Raw genomic sequence first — 18,533 nt, 5'->3', positions numbered from 1 at the left:
TATTCCAACACCTTGAGTATATCATCCCACTGCCTTCTAGCCTCCATTCATTCTGATAAAAAGTCATCTGTTAATCTCACTGGGTTTCACTTGTAAGTCAAGTTTTTCCTGTCTTTTGCTGCTTTTAAGATTTTCTTCTTGTCTTTGACTTTCAGCATTTCTCCTATGATATGTCTGTGTCTGGATATCTTTGTGCTTATCCTGTTTGGCATTCACTGATATCTTTGGATGTGTAATGTAATAGAGTAAGTAATGGCCCCCAAAGACAGCCATACTCTAACCCCTGGAGCCCTGTGAATGTTATTTTCATATGACAAAAGGAACTTTGCAGATGTGATTGAATTAAGGATCTTGAGATGGGCAGATTATCCTGGATTATCCATGTGGAGTCTAAATATAATCATAAAGGTCCTTATGAAAGGGAGGCAGAAGGAGGAGATTCAACTACCTGAACAAGAAAAAAGAGCTTGTGGTGAAAGCAGATGGCAGCTAATTCAGAGAGAGAAAAGGTTATGCCATTGTTTTTGAAGATGGAGGAAAGAGCCACAGGGCAAGGAATACAGGGAGCCTCTCCTAGGTGGAAAATTCAAGGAGATGGATTATCTCCTAGAATGCCTGACAGAAACTTAATGCCCTGATTTTAGCTCATGGAAAATTAATAACATGGAATTAATTTGATGGAAAGATGGAAAATTAATTCCATCTTCTGAACTCCAGAACTGTAAGAGAATAAAGGAATATTGTTTTAAGCCAACATTTTGTGATAATTTGTTACAACACTCATAGGGAAGTAATATAGGCATACCTCATTTTATTGTTCTTCACTTTATTGCACTTCACAGTTATTGCATTTTTTACAAATTAAAGTTTTATAACAACCCTGCATCAAGCAAGACTGTTGGCATTATTTTCCCAATACCATTTTTTCACTTCATGTTTCTGTGTCACATTTTGTTAATCTTACAATATTTCAAACTTTAGTATTACTAGTATTATTTAGTATTATTATATTTGTTTTAATCATCTGTGATCAGTGATCTTTGGTGTTACTATGGCAATTGTTTTGAGAGCCATGGACCATGCCCCTCTAACACATATAACTTAATTGATATATGGTATGTGTTCTGACTACTCCACTGACCAACTACTCCACTTCTTCTCCTTAGGCCTCCTTATTCCCTGAGACACAATAGAAGAGTCAGTTGATGCAGGAAACTTCATTGTTTTATTTTAAGAAATTGCCATAGACACCCCCACCCCACCTTCAGCAACCACCACTCTGATCAGTCAGCAGCCATCAGTACCAAGGCAAGCCTTTTCACCAGCAAAAACATTGTGATTCACTATAAGTTCAGAGGATAGGTAGCATTATTTAGCAATAAAGTATTTTTAAATTATGTACCTTTTTTTAGACATAATGCTATTGTACACTGAGACCATAGTATAGCATAGGCATATGTGAACAAGGAAACCATAAAATTAATTGACTTGCTTTACCTTGATATTTGTTTTAGTAAAGTGGTCTGGAATCAAATCCACAATACCTCTAAGGTATGCCCATATATGTAGTTTAATATTTTCCATCAAATTTGGGAAGATTTAATTCATTGTTTATTGAGTATGTTTTCTCCCTCCTTTATCTCTTTTCTTCCTAATCTGTCCTATCTTTACATATATATGGTTCATTTACTGGGGATCCACATATTTCTTGAATTGTTTATTTTTCTCCCTTCTCTCTCTTTCTGTCTCTCTGTCTGTCTGTCTCTCTGTCTTCTGCTCTTGCTCTTTTGGATTGTAGTCCCTCCCAGTCTGTCCTATATTTGCTGATTTTTTTTTCTTCTGGCGCTCAAATCTATTGCTAGGCCCTGCATTAGTTTCCAATTGCTATTGTAACAAATTAACACATGTTTAGTGGCTTAGTGATAAATTAACATAATTTCATCATTCAGAAGTCTGAATGGGTCTACCTAGCAAGGGTCCTTATGGAAGTTCTAAGCAAGAATCCATGGCCTTGCTTACTCAGGTTGTAGAGGCTGCCTATACTCCTTGGCCTATGGCCCCAGTCTGTCTTTAAAGCCAGCAATGTCTGCAGGTCTTTCTCACATCTTATTGTTCAGACTCTATTTCCATCATCACGTTACCTTCTCTGACTCTGGATCTTCTGCCTCTGTGTTCCACATTGAAAGAACTCCTGTGATTCAATTGAGCCACCTGGTTAATCTGGGAAAATCTTTCAAGGTGAGCTGATTAGCATCTTTCCATTTGCAACCTTGAATCCCCCTCACCATATATAACATGAAATACTCACAGGTTCTGGGGATTAGGACATGGACACCTTTGGGGGATGGTGTATACTGTGCCAATCAGAAGTCCCTTGATTAAACTGGGTAGCTTCAAACAACAGAAAATTATTCTGTTCTAGTTCTGAGACCGAAGTCTGAAGTCAGGGTATCAGCAGGGCCACACTCCTTCTGAAGGCTCATGGGAGAATCCTTTGTTGTCTTTTCTAGCTCTAGAGGCTGCTGGTGGCCATTGCCTGTGTTGGCATCACTGTAGCCTGCCTCTGTCTTCACATGGCCCTCTTTCCTGTGTCTCTTCTTCTTTTTAAGGACACCAGTTTTGGACTTAGAACTCATCCAAAATCCAGGATGATTTCATCTTGAGATTCCTAACTAATTATGTCGGTAGGGATGTCATTTCTTTAAGGTCATTGTAGTAGGCAGGAAAACAAAACAAAACAAAACAAAACAAAACAACCAGGGACTGGGATGGCTTAATCAGGAGGAATTTATTTTCTCATGGTTCTGGAGGCCAGAAGTCCCAAGATCAAGGTACCAGCCAACTCAGTTTCTGGAGAGAGGTCTGTTCCTGGCTTATAGATAACCACCTTCCCCCAGTGTCCTCAAATGGCAGACATCAAGTTCTGGTCTCTCTTCCTCTTCTTATAAGAATACTATTCCTATCCAATCAGGGTCCTCATTTGGCCTAAATTACTTCTATGAAGTCTCTATCTCCACATACAATCACACTGGGAGTTAGGGCTTCAGCATATGAATTTGGGAAGGACACAGTTCAGCCCAGAGCAGTCACATTCTGAGATTCCAAGTAGACATGAATTGGGGGGACACTCTTCAGTCCATTAACCCCTCTTCAATTAGTAAACTTTTCAAGTATAGAATTTCCTTTGGGTTCCTTTTTTTATAATTTCCATCTGTTTATTATTGTCTCTTTGAAAAGACATTGTCAACATGCCTTTATTTATTGAATCGTGTTTTTTTAAATTCTTATAGCATATTTGTAGTAGCTGCTCTGAAGAATTTGTCTGCTAAGTGGGACATCTGGACCCTTCCTTGCACAGGCCATTTATGTTGTCTGCCTCTTTTTTTTTTTTTTTTTTTTTACCCCTGTGTATGGTTCATGTTTTCCGGCTTCTTTACATATCTCATAATTTTGCTGTTCTTGTCGAAAACTAAACTTTTAGACAATATAATGTAGCAACTCTGGATACCAGAGTTTGTTGTCATTGCTTGTTTGATTAATGAATTAGTGATTGGGATTGACTATTTCATTGAAGTCTATTCCCCTGGCAGCATTAAGACTCTGATATTTCTCATCAGAGTGTAACCTTGACTTGGCACATGGTCAGCAGGGGTTGATGGTGGTTTTGATAAGGGCTCTTGGTACTGTCTCCTTCCCTGATCTCTCTTTTCATCTTTCTGTCTCTGTTGGTATCATACCCAGCTCTTGGGGTGTACTACTGGTTTCTGTTGATTCTATTATTCTTGACAATACCCTCAGGCTTATATTGTTCTAAGGTATTACTCAATTAAATGTGGGTCCCGTTGCAGGACTAATTTTTAAGGCCAGTCTTTGAGGTCCCTTCTGACCCAAAGAGAGCACTTCTTAGCTCTCTCTTTTCCTGTCTCACTGTAGTAAACTCTGGCCTATGGTTTACCTTATTGCTCTCATGGAGCTACCAACCTCAACCTAATTGTTTGCCACCAAAATCACCATTGTTTTCAAAAGCACCTTTGAGCTTGAAATTTTCCATACTTGTCCAAATAAAAGAAGCTCCCTTGGGAAGAGCTTCAGCATTTGCTGTTCTAATGGCCTGCCTCTCCTTCTGGTCAGAATGTCTGAGCCACTGCTCCAGAGCTGGAGACTTCTCTCGAAGCAACACATCTGCTTTTTGAGCGGGGCACTGGGCAGTGGTGGTAGCCTCTTGTCTTCCTGGTTTGATTTTCTCACTGTAGAAACTCTGCCTTCAGTTTGAGCTAGGATGAGGGTAACCTGATATCTCTATTGTCCATAGGGTTGCCACTGAATGCTTAAGTCTAAAGATTGTGAATTAAATGGGTGTCTGAAGATTGTGAATTAAATGGGTTTTGAAACCCTATTTTAGATTCAGAAGCCAAACATTGACTCCTTTTGTGTTCTATAACCTATGACTCTTTTTGAGGCAAGGGATGAGAATGAATAAATAGGATAAATATCCATTAAAAAGGGGGTGAAGAAAGAAAAAATAATACATTAAAAGTATCATCTCACTACATGTATCTTTATAATATATGAAAATTTAGTATGGTTTCACACAGTGGATGTATTTCTGTAAATATAGTATATAAGTCAAACTTTTGCAAGCTCAGTATACACACATATATGTGTGCACTTTTGTTAGCCATTTTTCAAAGCAAAGGTGTTTTATAAAAATTAAAAATCACCCCTTTAGCAAGGTTTTAAGTGTGATTTTACATTTTATTTTATTTTTTGAGGGCAAGAAAGAGAGAGTGAACAAGCAGGGGGGAGAGGAGCAGAGGTAAAGGGAGAGAGAGAATCTTAAGCAGGCTCCATTCTGGGTGGAACTTGATCTCAGGACCCCTGAGACAAAATCAAGAGTCCGACATTTAATCAACGGAACCACCCAGGTGCCCTTACTATATATATTTTAAAGCAGGAAGTTGCTCTAGTCTAAAGAGGGAAAGATTTTTCCATAAATAGAAAGGCTCTGCCATCATATTTGTAGATATGCTAAATTTTACCCATCTCTGTAACATGCATTTAATAATACCTAGGGAATAGATTAGTAAGATTTTTAACCTATAATCAAATGTTTGAGTTTCCCTGTAGTGATCAAAATTCTCAGAATATTTTATTCTTCTCATAATAGGATCTTTTCTTCTTCCTGCCTGGCACTGATCCTTAGTCACCACTCCTGGCATGCCTATCCCGTGTGTCCTAGAGAACTCTTATCAAATAATCTGGTACCCAGATGATGAAATAGTGGGAGGTGTCAGCTGTTCTTGACTTCAGTTTACCAGATGATGGCAGCAGAGTACTATGAAATGCTCACAGGTCTGGCAGCTAGGGAAGTAAGCTTATGTAGGAATTTGAATCTGGAGAGAGTTCTCATCAAAATGCGCCCAAAAGGACATCACTATAGAAGGGGGTTCTTCAACCTTAGAGATTTAAGAGTCATAATAATATCTGGAAGTTCTTCCAGCAAATTAGCTTTCAAAAAGGACTTAAGAACCTAGTAATAAATAGCAAAATAGAAAAATTTTCTGACTTTGGATTAGTAGAAATTTCAGGTTGAGTATTTCATGTTTCAGAGCAGAGTATCCCCAGTCTACTCTTTTCTAATAACCATTTCGTTCTCGAGTTAATTGAGTTTGCTCAGTTCCCACCAATTTCTTGCTCCTGCTATGCTAATTGAGAGTTCAGAAGACTTGAATGCTAACGACAACTGTGCCACTGATTTACTGTGGTTAAGGGAAGATATGCTACTTTTGCAGGTCTCAGTGTTGTCATTACTTCCAGACTGGGCAGTTTTTGTCATCTCAATGGCCCTTTTCAGTTCTGATGTTCAGTGATTTATAATCCCTCTTGCCTTTGATTACTTGCATTTTTCTAAGCTGAAACCACATCAGAGGTTCTCCACTTAAATTTATAATCTAAACATTTTCAAGAGGCAGCATAGTGTGGTAGTGAAGAACATAGATTCTGCATTGGCCACCTCTTAGCTGTGTGCCTTTAAGCAAATTATTCAAACTCTTATTGTGCTTCCGATTATTGTAAAATGCTGATGATAATATCACATATCTCAGAAGATTAAATGAGAATATTAGCACATAAAGAGTATACAAATTGAGCATATTAATATAAAAAGCATTAAGACCAGTACCTGGAAAATAGTAAGTATATGTATGTTAATTATCATATTACCTGTGGGAACATAAGCTCCAAAAGAATCTCATTATTTTTTTTTTCTCATCAATGAAATGCAGATGAAATAAGAATTGGCAGAGAAGTCTTAGTGGACTATACTTATTTTAGCCCATTCCCTGATGTTTTGGGGTTCAGACCAGGAAGACTAGCAGGGCTAGACTTCAAATCAGGAGGAGTAGTCTTTCTGTTTTTCTACTTACTATAGTTAGGTAAATTATTGGGCAGGAACTTCTCCAGCCCTAACTATACAGATCACTGCCTGCTATTTCACCACTGGAATCTCAGATGCCTCAGGCTGTAGAGTAGTGGTCCTTAACCAGGGCAAGGAGGAACTTACAGGAGTATCTGTATGCACTGGTGGGGTGGTGGCATACAGATGAGCAATAAGAAAATGGCCCTGAGGAAAGTTGTGTCCAGATTTCCCTAATTCCACGCCCTGAGCACTGTTTTAGAGTCCTCATTAAAATGTTAAATTTTGCCCTGGAGTCGTACCTAAAGGAGAGAGGAATTTTGAAAAAGAAATTGGAAAGAGGATATGAAAGGCGTCAAGAGCAGGAGGTGACGATAGGAGTGGTTTGGATCTGTGGTCCGAATTTGAATTTAGCCCATTTCACAATTCTCTTTAAGGTTTATCCCTGGGTCACGTTTTTCATTAATATCCAAGACTAATTGATCTCTTTAAGATAGGAGTCACCCCAGCCACAGTTTCCCAGGGAGGAGAATTCCAAACCCAGACAGCTGAGATAGAAATGTCTGAATGAATGTACCAGGTGGTCTCCCTGGTTTGGCTTACCTGAGCATCCCTGAAGTCCCATCAGAGCTCTTCTCCTATACCAGTGGCTTTAGATAGGAGAGAGAACAGAAGGGGTTCTTAGATGACTCTTCTTCTCTGAAGCAGGGTCAAGGACCACACGTCCACTGAATCTCAATATAAAGGAAAGTAACTTGATAACTACAAAGACCATACACAAGTATCTTGTATTCTTCTATTCATGACAGTTGTTATTCTAATCCTATAGGTGACGGCAGGGCTCCATTTTCTCCAGTCTTTGGTGTCCATCTCCACCTCAGCTATGGCCTTCTATATGTCTCATCCCAGTGATTATAATAGCTTCTGAGCTGGTTTTCCTGGTTCTAGCCTCTTTTTTATGCCAATCCATGTCATCCTTCATGGCTATATTTTCTTGAAAAAAACCTTCTGATCATGAATGGATATATAAATAATAATACTAAAAAAGCAGATAGATGAATGCTATCCTTCCTTTTGTAAGATGAAGGCCCTGACTTGATCTGTTGTTCTGTTTCTTCTTCATCTCCTAGAGTCATCTCATATTCTTATCCAGAATATATGATATCACTTTTTAGTGTTGTTGTCACAAGATTTCTTGAAGGAGATAGAAAGGGGTAGAATTACTACTATCTATATGGAAATTATATATGAGGCATGTCTTCATATGCAGTCCTATCACGTATGCCAAAGAGGAAAATGCTTGCCTATAGCTTCCAAGGGTATCATTTCTTGAAGAAGAGAGAAATTTAATCAAAATATTGGCCTTTTTATAGGGACTTAATTCTTTTCAGTCATTCACAGGTGTTAGATGTCATGTCCTTTTTGATGTCTAATGCTTTATCCAGAAACCTTTGAAATATCTATAGGGAGGTCATAGGAAGCCATGACAAGATGTTAACAGTGTAGCTAGAGTGTAAGGCAAAAATCCATTCTGTTCTTTTCTTGCCTAAAATATGAAAAAATATTTACACACTGTCAGCTGTAGATAGATAAAAATATAACTAAATAAAGTGATCAAACTGCTTTAGAATGTAATCAGGGAAACTTCAGTTGCTTATTAACTGCCTTGAGAGAGAGTACTTTGGCTTCTGATTTTGATGGTATTCTTTGCTTTTTCCTCAGTTGTTTGAAGCAGCCTAGAAACTGGGGGCAAAGGCAACAATAGATGTTGCACATTCTTAACTGCCCTGTCTGCAACCTGCTAGAGAGAACACTTTTAGACAGTTTGCAAAGGTCATTAGGATTAGAATTAGAGTTGGAAGAGACCGAGAGAGGTCACGGGGCCGGTTCACCTTTTGCCTCCAGGCAGTCCACCCACAGCCTGAGGTGCCCCCAGCCCTCATGCAGGCTGCTCTTTCTGACCCCCACATGCATATACTTCCATAACTATGAAAGCTTTCAAGATTATACAGATCTTTAATGTGTTTTCAGAAGAGATTTTCTTAAGAATGACACAAGGGAAGATTCAAAGCTTTAGCAAAAAATTTGAGCAGTTGATACCTAGCATTTGCCTCACCCACTTATCCTTTCCCACCCATTTCTTAATACCTGGCAAATGTTGGCTGCCGAGTTAGGCTTTGAAAAAGCAGAGACTTCCCGAAAGTTCCATTGTTCCTAAGCCAGTTTGGGCATGTTGCCTTTTGCATTCCATACCTCAGCTTCTATCACATGTACTTAGCGGCTAGCTTTAAAGACTGACAGTTGACATGTCAGTCCTCACTCAGAATTTTCTTCAGATGTTCTGTCCCTGAGCCATTTCCCCCAGGGCAAAAGGTAACCAGGAAATAAAGAAACACCAGTCAATCCGAAAACCCCCATCAAGCCCCCATACCTAAGTGAAGGCACCTGAGGATTATAGGGAGGGAGCAGTCTTATTCCAAACCTGGCTCTTAGAACACCTGTGTGATGCAGTTACTGCTGATTTAAGTTGACAAATCACATATCCAAAGGAGGTCTCTTTTCTTCCAGAAGTATGTTTTCACTCAGTTGATATTTTCTATAGATTAGAATGGGTCAGAAAACATTACATCAAAAGAAGAGGGAAACTAAGATACTGTGTGGTTCTTTCTGCCAGCCATTGTCTAAAACCTGGTGATATGTGGATTTAAAGTTTGTTCCACATGAAAAAAGAGTAGTCTTAGTACACAGATAATTCTTAAATTGACACAGGAAGAAAGGGCCATGTTTCTTTTCTCCACTTGGGTGGGCAAGGAAAAATAAGAGTGATGGCTGCTCTTTGACTTTGTCCATCTCCTTGATAACTTCTCAGACTGTTCTGCATCTCTGATCACCCAGGAATTTGGTTCAGGCAGAAGGATAATGCAGGGTCCTTGGAGAATGAAAGAGAAGCATTTAACTTCCAAGCATCCTTCAGAACGATAATTTCTTATCATAATACTAAGTGCCAATTCTTATTCAACCAGTAATGATGCCCTAATCCAGTGTGTTGAAAAGGTTCCCAGGTTGAATCTGGGTCCTGGAATAAGAAAGGCTTGATTGAATACCAACATATGGGTGCAAGAAGAAGTAAGGGCTCATGTGTCAGTTTTTTTCTATCTCAGAGCAGCTTCATATGGCTCATTTAATTATTAAATTTAAAACATTCTTTCATTTGGCTTCACAGTCACCCTTTGAAACCCCAGCTTCATCCCCATTTTGCAGATGAGAAGATTATTTGCCTTTGTGTTACTTCCAGGTTTGGAAATTCACAAATATTTTGAGGCCCAACCCATGTAAGATCAAAATTTTTCAAAAGTTAAAATTAATAATAAAGGAATCCTTTGAGGGAAAGAATAAAGTAAAAGGCAGTATCCACTGAGAATAGAATGCAGCGTGAGTAGTATCTGCAGAAGGGGAGAAGGGGACTTGTATAGTGATCCTTTCTTGGAGTCCATACTTGGCTGCAGACCCTGCCTGTGGCAGGAAGGCCCCCTGGATGCTACACTTGGGTGAGAAGAGGGGGTGATGTCTTAAGAAGGTACAGCAGCAACTCAGTAGGTGCTTTTTTAAGCATCCATATGGTATTGAAGTTCTCACAATCATTTTCCACCCCCTAACTCTGCAGAAGGAAATGAAAGAGATTTCTATAATTCATCCTCTTAGAATTGGTCTGTGGCTAAGAATCTCACCCTCTCCCTAGCCAAAAGCCTAGTCAGTAGAGATGGCTCAAAAATACCTTCCAGAAAGATATGACGACTCATTAAGATTCCTGTGTTCTTGCAGGGACAACGGTGATGGTGAAGAAAAACACTGTGAGAGAATTCTCTGATTCTACAGTGCATGACTGTATGATATGGGGACAGCAGAAAATGATAAGCAATGTGACCCTCGCCACCAGGTAAGAGCCTCAGAGAACCCTGGTTCCCTGTGGGTTTCTGAGGACCCTTGGACAATAAAAAATGTGATGTAAACAAGAATGTTGGCTTTATCAGCCTTTATAGTGACCAGTGGAATTTTTCCTCACCAACGTAAATTCATCTCTGCTTCTCACAATGTCAGTCATCTAAACAAACAAATCTCCTTGCTGTGTGGCTCAAAATACTTTCTACCTGTGATAACCAAAGGTCCTGTACTCAGTTTTCTCTCTGATCACCTTTCAGGCACTCTACACACGTAGATTGGGGTGAAATTTCAGTTATTCCCAATTTCTATTATTAATCCATCACCTATTTACAACAAACCGATGATGAGATTGCTTTTGTTACCCAGTCTGCAAAACAGGGTCAAATAATGCCTCCTTCCTCACTCTTTTTTTCTTGTAGTATATTAAAATCTTGATTACCAGAACGCAGAGTTAGAGGTAGAGGGTGATCTGTTCAGCTGATTTTAAATAGAGGGTCAATCTAAAAGTTCTTTCACCTCAAAGTTGATTGTGCATAGCTTTATCATATGTTGCCAACATTTCAGGTTAGTGCCTGTACTATACCAGGAAAATTTTTAATGATTGTGACAGTCTCCAGGTAAATCCTGTACTACCAGCAGAACATGGTCATTGTGCATTGACATTACATAATGTAGATGAGGACTAGGGTTAGGTTTAAGTTGAAATGCTCACTTTAAACTGTGTGATCTTGGGCAAGTTGCTTTACTTCTAGGTGTCTCAGTTTTGCTACATTAAAGGAGTGTAATAGTCATGAATACTTTGTAGGTTTTTTCTATTAATTGAATTAGATTAGGTATTTAAAGTGCTTTGATTCTTGGTCAACAGTAAATCCTCAATAGATGTTCCTTATTATAATTAGTAAGTACAGAGCCTTCAAGGAGTTAGATTTTGAAATAAATCCTTGATCCTTTTTTTTTAGTAACTTATTTCTTTCTTTTAATATATGAAGAATCATGCTTCTGTTTAATTGGGAGTTCTTTATAGATGGGCCTAGTTAACAGAGGCTGTTAACTCCTAGTTAACAGAGGCTAGTTAACTCCTGCAGGTGAGGCCGGCATTAATGTCTGAGCCACCAAAGGTGCTACTTCTTCCCTTGTGCACTTTCCAAGAGGAATATAGAAGTCCTAGGACTTACAGATTCTGCCCTTCCTTGCCTTCTATTCCAACATTTAATCAGTCTGAGATAATCTGTGGGAAAGGATTAAGAACTGTGTGGAGGAAAGTGCTATGGTATTGCAGGAATTCACATTTTGTCTTACCCTTAATGACAGCAAAATAGCTACTCACTATAATTGGGATTTGCAAATATTTTTACTCTTAAGATGGTTGGGAAATAGGTTAATAGGTTTTTATTGAGTATCTCCATGTGCTATATAGGCACTCTGCTTGATGCATTTGTAGATATAGAAATGATGTTTCAACCCCCATGCAATCTAGTTGGGTAAACAAAATGAATTGCTATAAAATAAATCAGAAGCCAAAAAAGCAGCACTCCTTCCTATGCTACATCAATGATTCTGCCAGGAGGTCAGAGGAAGAAGAGGTCAATAAGGGATGGATGGATTGTTCCAGAAAGTTTCCTGTGGCAGGTAGGATTAAAGGTAGGAGAGAGTAGGCATCTCAACTCCTTTGAAGGCTACAACAAGGGAAAGCCAGGGGGAAACCTGCTTATCTACCAGCTTATCTGACTAGAGGTGAGAATGTGTGTTTGAGTGTTGTGAAACATAACATCACAAATTTCTCAAGAATATATTCTTAGCGGCGCCTAGTGGCTCAGTGGGTTAAGCCTCTTCCTTCCGCTCAGGTCATGATCTCAGGGTCCTGGGATCGAGCCCGGCATCAGGCTCTCTGCTCAGCTCAGAGCCTGCTTCCCCATCTCTCTCTGCCTGTCTCTCTGTCTACTTGTGATCTCTCTCTCTGTCAAGTAAATAAATAAAATCTTTTTTTTTTTTTAAAGAATACATTCTTAGCTATTGGTATTGTGCATGTGTGTATTTGTGTATATGTTATGTTTATGTTAATACACAATTCTTACAAAAACATGATTTACATTTAAAAATTGTTTTCAAGAATATAAAGATAGCATATAGGATAACACATGAAGTGCTCCAGCCATGCTTATGTTGTCATTGATTCTTTTCCCACATTTTTTCTCTGATAACAGAGGATCCGCAAGTAATGAATACCAAACACTACAGAAAATATTTAAATGTAAATGTAGCCATTCAGTTTTACAGACTTTTCCCCCCTGCTATTCTTTATCACAGCTATAACAATGAAATAACATATTGGTATGTTTCCCATTGTCTTTAATCCCTCCACTGTCTATGATAAATAAGGAAATGGTCCAAAGCAAGCATCTAAAAGGAAGATTGATCTGGATGGCATGGTCCGCCCACAGACTGAGCCTGTCAGCCCTGTATCTGGCTGGGGGCATTACTGAATATGCTTTAAGAGCCCATAAAGAAGGTCAGAGATCATGAAAGTTAGCCATCCAGACCATCTCTAAAGATGATGCTGAAGTCATCCGTACCTCTTAATTGACAAGCAAGATATGTTCACTTGAACTACAGATTTCTAAAACTAATCAGAGTCATACTATCAGTTAGTGTTACACATTTCATATATATACATGAGCCATTTGTGGGTACATTTCTGTGATATTTCACCAATGGTGTTGGTTAGCTCAGTTGATTTAAGTACAGTGTTAATGGGATCAATTATAACCTTCTTCCACTTAGTGCTATAGAATAGGGTGTGTTTAATTTTGTTTAGTTTTGTTTTGTTTTTGTCTTTGTTTTGTTTTTCTCTTTTCTTTTCTCTTCTTTTCTCTTCTTTTCTTTTTTCTTTTACAGGGCAAAAATAACTCCAGTTAACAAATTGACAAACATATGTCCTGATTAACAATGAGTGGTAAAATAAACCTGAAGGCTTAATGGAGACAAGTAGTCACTATTGGGGGGGGGATATAAAATGTGCGGTATGTGCTATTTGTGATCCATTTCTGATGTGTTAATAGTATTACATTCACATACCCAAAACAGCATAATATTATTTATAGTTTTGCTGACAAGGGCTTGGTGCTTTCAAAGATGTAATCTTCAGGCCACCAGTGGGTTTTCCAGTAAGTTCAGAAACTACTCTCTTCTATTCTTAGTACTTGAAGCAATAGAGACAGCCCTAACTTATACAGAAGTTATAATCCAGTATTTCTTTGCATCCCTGGGGTCTTTCTCTTCCCATAGAATAAGTAATGTTATAAATAGCAGGTAGGTTCTTAGACTAGCACACAAAAGTCTGTTTAATAAGTGGTAGTTAAATGTGTGTTTGTTGAATTAATAAACAAACAGTAGCTCTATTCAGTTGAGTTCTGTGTCTTTATACCAAGAGGTCATGTAATAGGACAGAGCAAAAATGAATATTTCCTCTTCCTTTCCATGGCGGTCCAGTTAGACTTAGGCAAAATTTTATGATAAATAAGAATGTGTTTCAACCGCTCCTATAGCCTCTCAGTCCTCATTTCCAATTTCTTTATTAGGGTCACCCTGATTTAGGTGATCTGGAGACTGTTCTATCCATTCTACCATTCTACAGTTATTTAATTTTTCAGTAAAACTGATTTTAATTAGATATTACAAAAAAAAAAAAGATTTAGATACAGCTAGTTTGCATTATGGAGTGACTGACCAGTAATGCAACAACCACACTAAACCATCCAGTATTTTTAAAAAGTAGGTGTTTATAAACTCAAACACATATTGACAGATATCTAATCAAGTGAAGTAGAGGAGGCAGAAATTTCCAAGAAGTTTATGATAGATCTGGGTCAGGAGAAGAAACCATTTCCAACAGAAAGATTTGTCTTCATTGGGCATATCAGCCCTTCTCTAGGGATCGTCCCTCTAGAGATTAAATAGGGATCTATTTAATTCAACTGTTACAGACTATATTGAAATCTAAATACTGTACTTTCCTGCATAATTTCCCTTCCCACCATATCTTTGTAACCTATGACTCAGATCATATGTACATATGTTATCAACTTCATCTTCATACTCTCCATGAGACACAAGAGACCATGAGTGCCATGTTTTTCTCTCTTAATGTCTAAGCCAAACTTAGTTCCTTAAAGGTCAAGTGTCCCACAGATACCAGTCATAAGCATTGTCCCTACAACAGGCATGAATCCTGGACCACCATCCTCTTTAGCCTTTATGCTTCAGTTTTCTCTTCAGCAAAATAGAGATAATATAATAGATAATAATCAAGATAACACAGATTAAGTTCTTATGTAAAGCCTAACACACAGTCAAAATTGAGCAAGTGGAAAACGGTCCCTGCTGTTGTTGTTCTGCTCCCCCATCCTTCTTTGCCACTATTTTTCTGGCTCTTAGATTTTCATGCTTTTGCAACCAATTTCTTTCACATTCAGAAGGAGAGGGTCAAGTTTCAGAACTTCCAAAATTACATTCACTGTCTACCACCCACCATCCACAGACCATCAGCTCAATGGAGCAGATCATCAGGGTTTTCAGCGAAGATCTGTGATACAGAACCTCCCACTGGTGTGGTCACTTCACCATGTCCACATCTGCCTGTAGTCTGCTGTTCCCCCTCAGCAACACTTTTCCATGGCAACTGCAGCTCTCTCTTTGGCTGTTCCTCAGTGTCTTCCAGCACAGCTGATTTAATGGCAATCTTCAGTTTCTGAGCAAATTACAGTCCATCCAGAAGGACCGCCATTATATCCCCTGCCAGGTCAGAAGCTTGTTAGTGTCAGAAGTGTACCTTCCATAAGTACACGGGGAAATGCATCTAACTGGGGGAAATTGTGTCCCTTCTGTCACACCCATTCCCAGCCCTATATAATTTATTCTCACGGATGCCTCCTGAGACATCTGTCCCTAGACTGCTCACTTTCAGATACTATGCACACTCACACCCTCACCCCCGCCCCCACACACAGCTGGGAAAGAAAGCTGGACCTTCTTGTCGTTTTATTCTCAGTTCTACACGTCTTATTAAATTCTGTGCCCCAGATGATCCAGGCAAAAGAAACACCATCTTTTAACCTCAGTGATGTCTGGACTGCTACTGAGGAACAGTTTTTAGGGTCTTTCCAGGGTCAGAATATTGGGCATAAATCACCACACATGGTTCTCTACATCCTATCTGAGCTTTCTACAGAAACTGAGGTTATAACATCGTCTGAGCGGGTACTTTCCTTCCTTTCTTCCTTTCTTTCCATTAAGCTTTTAAAATGACTTTCCCTCTGGACAAGCATTGACTTTTTTATTTGAATAAAATAGAGTCCATAACTAGTAAATCTAAAGTGTTCTTTGATTCTTTTATGCATATATGCATATTGAATTTGCCCTTACTGTAGGATTTCAAGTCATGTTCTAGAAACCCACATGTACTTAATACTGTACAGCCAGCTTTTGATTTTCCAGAGTTACCTTTCTCTAAGAGTCCAGATAGCACTTATGTTTGCAGTCTTATAGATTCTAGAACCTCTAAAGATGTCCCCCTCATAGCAACTGATTGTATTTGGGTATGTAGGAATCCCTACCAGGGGTGTGGGTTGGTCATGAAGTGTAATAAACATCTTCATCAAGTCTTAATACAAAGTCCAAAGAAAACAGTAATATGAACGCATCATGTACAGATAGGTATGGGGGTAGGGATAAAGAAAGACATACGTGTATACAGGTAGGAATTATATTTTTATGCCCAATGAGCCTGAGTTCTAAAAACAGGTGAAAGAACTAGTGTCCTAGCAAGTAGAAGAGTAAGAATTTGGAAAGAACTAGTTTTTGTCTTGTACCTAGAGGCAAATATCAGATTTCTGAGAAGCAAAGTGCCACAATACTAGCAAAGTCCTATATAGAGAGGAATAATTCATCAGTTATTTATTAAGCAAGTGAATAATTCAGATTAACGAATAATATTTTTTTATTATTACTTAAAAATAGAAGACAAAATAGCTTCAGGCTTCATAAAAATGTCCGAGGAATTCCATGGAAAATTCAACATATTCCTTCCATCACTCCTGTCTTCTTTGCTCTAGCTGTCTGACTAGCTTAGAAGGCTGTAATAAAGGAGGGACAAATGCCTTTTATAACCTCTTTGTTAATCTGTGGACAGGTCTTAAGAAAAATGAAGTCATATTCTCCTAGGACTTTCGGGTATGGAAATTTCCATTGATTTAGTTGGTTGGGAAGATGAGGAAGCGCCTCTTCTAATATGGAAATAAAAATTACAGTGGGACAACTGATCACTTACTGAGTGCATATATTTATTTGCATTAAGTAGTTAGTTTTTGCATGTCTTCATTTTTGTCATTTATAATCTCTTAAAAGGCAGGAATGAGGCCATGTTTGTTTAAGGTCATATATAAAGGACCAACTCAATAAGACAAGGTGAAGATTATGGGAAGCTTAGTTACTGCTTTCTGTGTAAAACTTTTCAAGGATGAGGACGTGACTTATGTAGGAAAAACTGTCACACTTTTCATTCTGTGTTCTTTGCTCTCTGTTTGACACCCACCATCACCCTTCTCCAAGACTCATACTTCCCAGCTACTTACTATCCCCATCAGCATCTGAACCATCATTTACAAGAACACAAGCTGAAAATATTAGCCCTTCCAAGGGTAGCTTTTCTCTTATCAGGGATCAAGGGGTTCAGCTAAAGAACTCCCCCAACTATGGGTTTTCAGGCATCAACCAGAATGGGAGGTATGTTTTCAGGAGACATTCAATGAGGGCCTTTTGGGTACATCGAAAATCGCAAATCAAAGCCTATTGTATGCTATGGCATTTTAGTTTTTAGGTTGCAAGAGTGATAGAGTAGAAGGCTGCCCAGTCCCATGGGTAAGGTGGACATGCCAGAAATGGACTATCGAAAATAAGATCTCAACTCTATGACTTCCATGCTATGTGATCATGAGCAAGGCACTTCCTGGACTGTGGCTCAGGTCCCTCTTCTGTAAAGCAAGGGGCGCTGATCTCAGGAGGCTGAGAAGACTAAATGTAAGGCTCTTGGCCCAGTTCCTAGCAAACAGTAAGCACTCAATGAATGTCAGCTATTATCATGACACAGGAGGCACGACTGTCACACAAAATAATTAAACCGATGTTCTGGAGATTCACCTCAAAGCAGCTTTCTGCTAAAATCGTATTAGCGCTCTACATCTGTGTTACCACCAATAGCTTGAGTAGGTAAGACAGAGGCCGTAGAGAGAAATGTCATTTCAATTTAAATCTGAGGAGTGGCAGAGCAGCCACTATACTTACCTTCAGTAAAAAGAAAGGGAGACCCAAATTCCTGTCTTCCCATGAGGCAATATGGTCTCTGTCTGGTAGGAACAATGGTCTTTTTACCTCTTTCCCCAAGAATGTTAGAAAATCAGAATGCAACCTATGTTAGTCCCACCTTAGGCTCCTAAAGACCGTGGTGGCTTTGATAGTGAAAGTCAAAGACAGGCCCATAATTGTCCTCAAGTCAGCATCAAATATCAAGGATGTCCCCCCAATACCTTGTTAACTTTCTTGCTACTATTTTTTAATTTTTCATCCAAACTTGCCAAGAACAGCCTCATTCTGAGTCTTTAAGAGCCCCCAAATAATTGGGAAGTCTTTCTTGTCAAGAGAAGATTGAGAAAAGGCGTCTTTAACAAACTGCTCTCCACTCCACTCCAGGACTCACTCTCTTTTGTCTCCCTGCGTCCTCTTCTGTTCAGCTGGTGGACGAAGGCCAACCAGGGCAGGCAAAACCTCAGGGTTGCTGGGTAGCTGCACACTGCCACAGCTGTCTTCAGCGCATGCGCAGCTACAAGGACAATAAAATATTGTTCATTGCTTCTACCCCACAACCAATTAGGTCAGCTGTAAATATTGGAATTGCTTGGTAAACATGCTGGAAGATTGTGCTGACTTGTTAATATAAGTGAAAATGCAATTAGATTTCTAACACTTTTTTTTTTTCCAAACCATAATTTACAACAACAACAACTGAAGAAAAAAATTCCCTTGCAACCTGCTGAAATACCATTATTAAAATGCATATGAAAAGTCAATTATGCCAGAGGGAGGTATTTAAAAGAAGTGAGTTTCCATACCCTGGGATTACGCC

The 18,533-nt window shown here is 38.9% G+C and overlaps 1 protein-coding gene across 2 annotated transcripts in view; it reads left to right on the top strand.

Annotated features, from left to right (window-relative positions):
• KCNU1 (potassium calcium-activated channel subfamily U member 1) overlaps nucleotides 1–18,533 on the top strand; it is a 144,875-nt gene that overhangs the window by 64,218 nt on the left and 62,124 nt on the right. For both annotated transcript variants that reach the window (XM_013059246.2, XM_013059245.2), the window contains exon 19: nucleotides 10,238–10,352. In XM_013059246.2, coding sequence (XP_012914700.1) covers nucleotides 10,238–10,352 — 115 coding nt within the window. The remainder of the gene's footprint in view (nucleotides 1–10,237; nucleotides 10,353–18,533) is intronic.

The sequence above is a fragment of the Mustela putorius genome, unplaced genomic scaffold (genome assembly GCF_011764305.1).
Source record: "Mustela putorius furo isolate JIRA1106 unplaced genomic scaffold, ASM1176430v1.1 tig00003976_pilon_pilon_pilon, whole genome shotgun sequence".
NCBI classification, from domain to species: Eukaryota; Metazoa; Chordata; class Mammalia; order Carnivora; family Mustelidae; genus Mustela; species Mustela putorius.
This window is presented reverse-complemented; position numbering and strand designations above follow the sequence as displayed.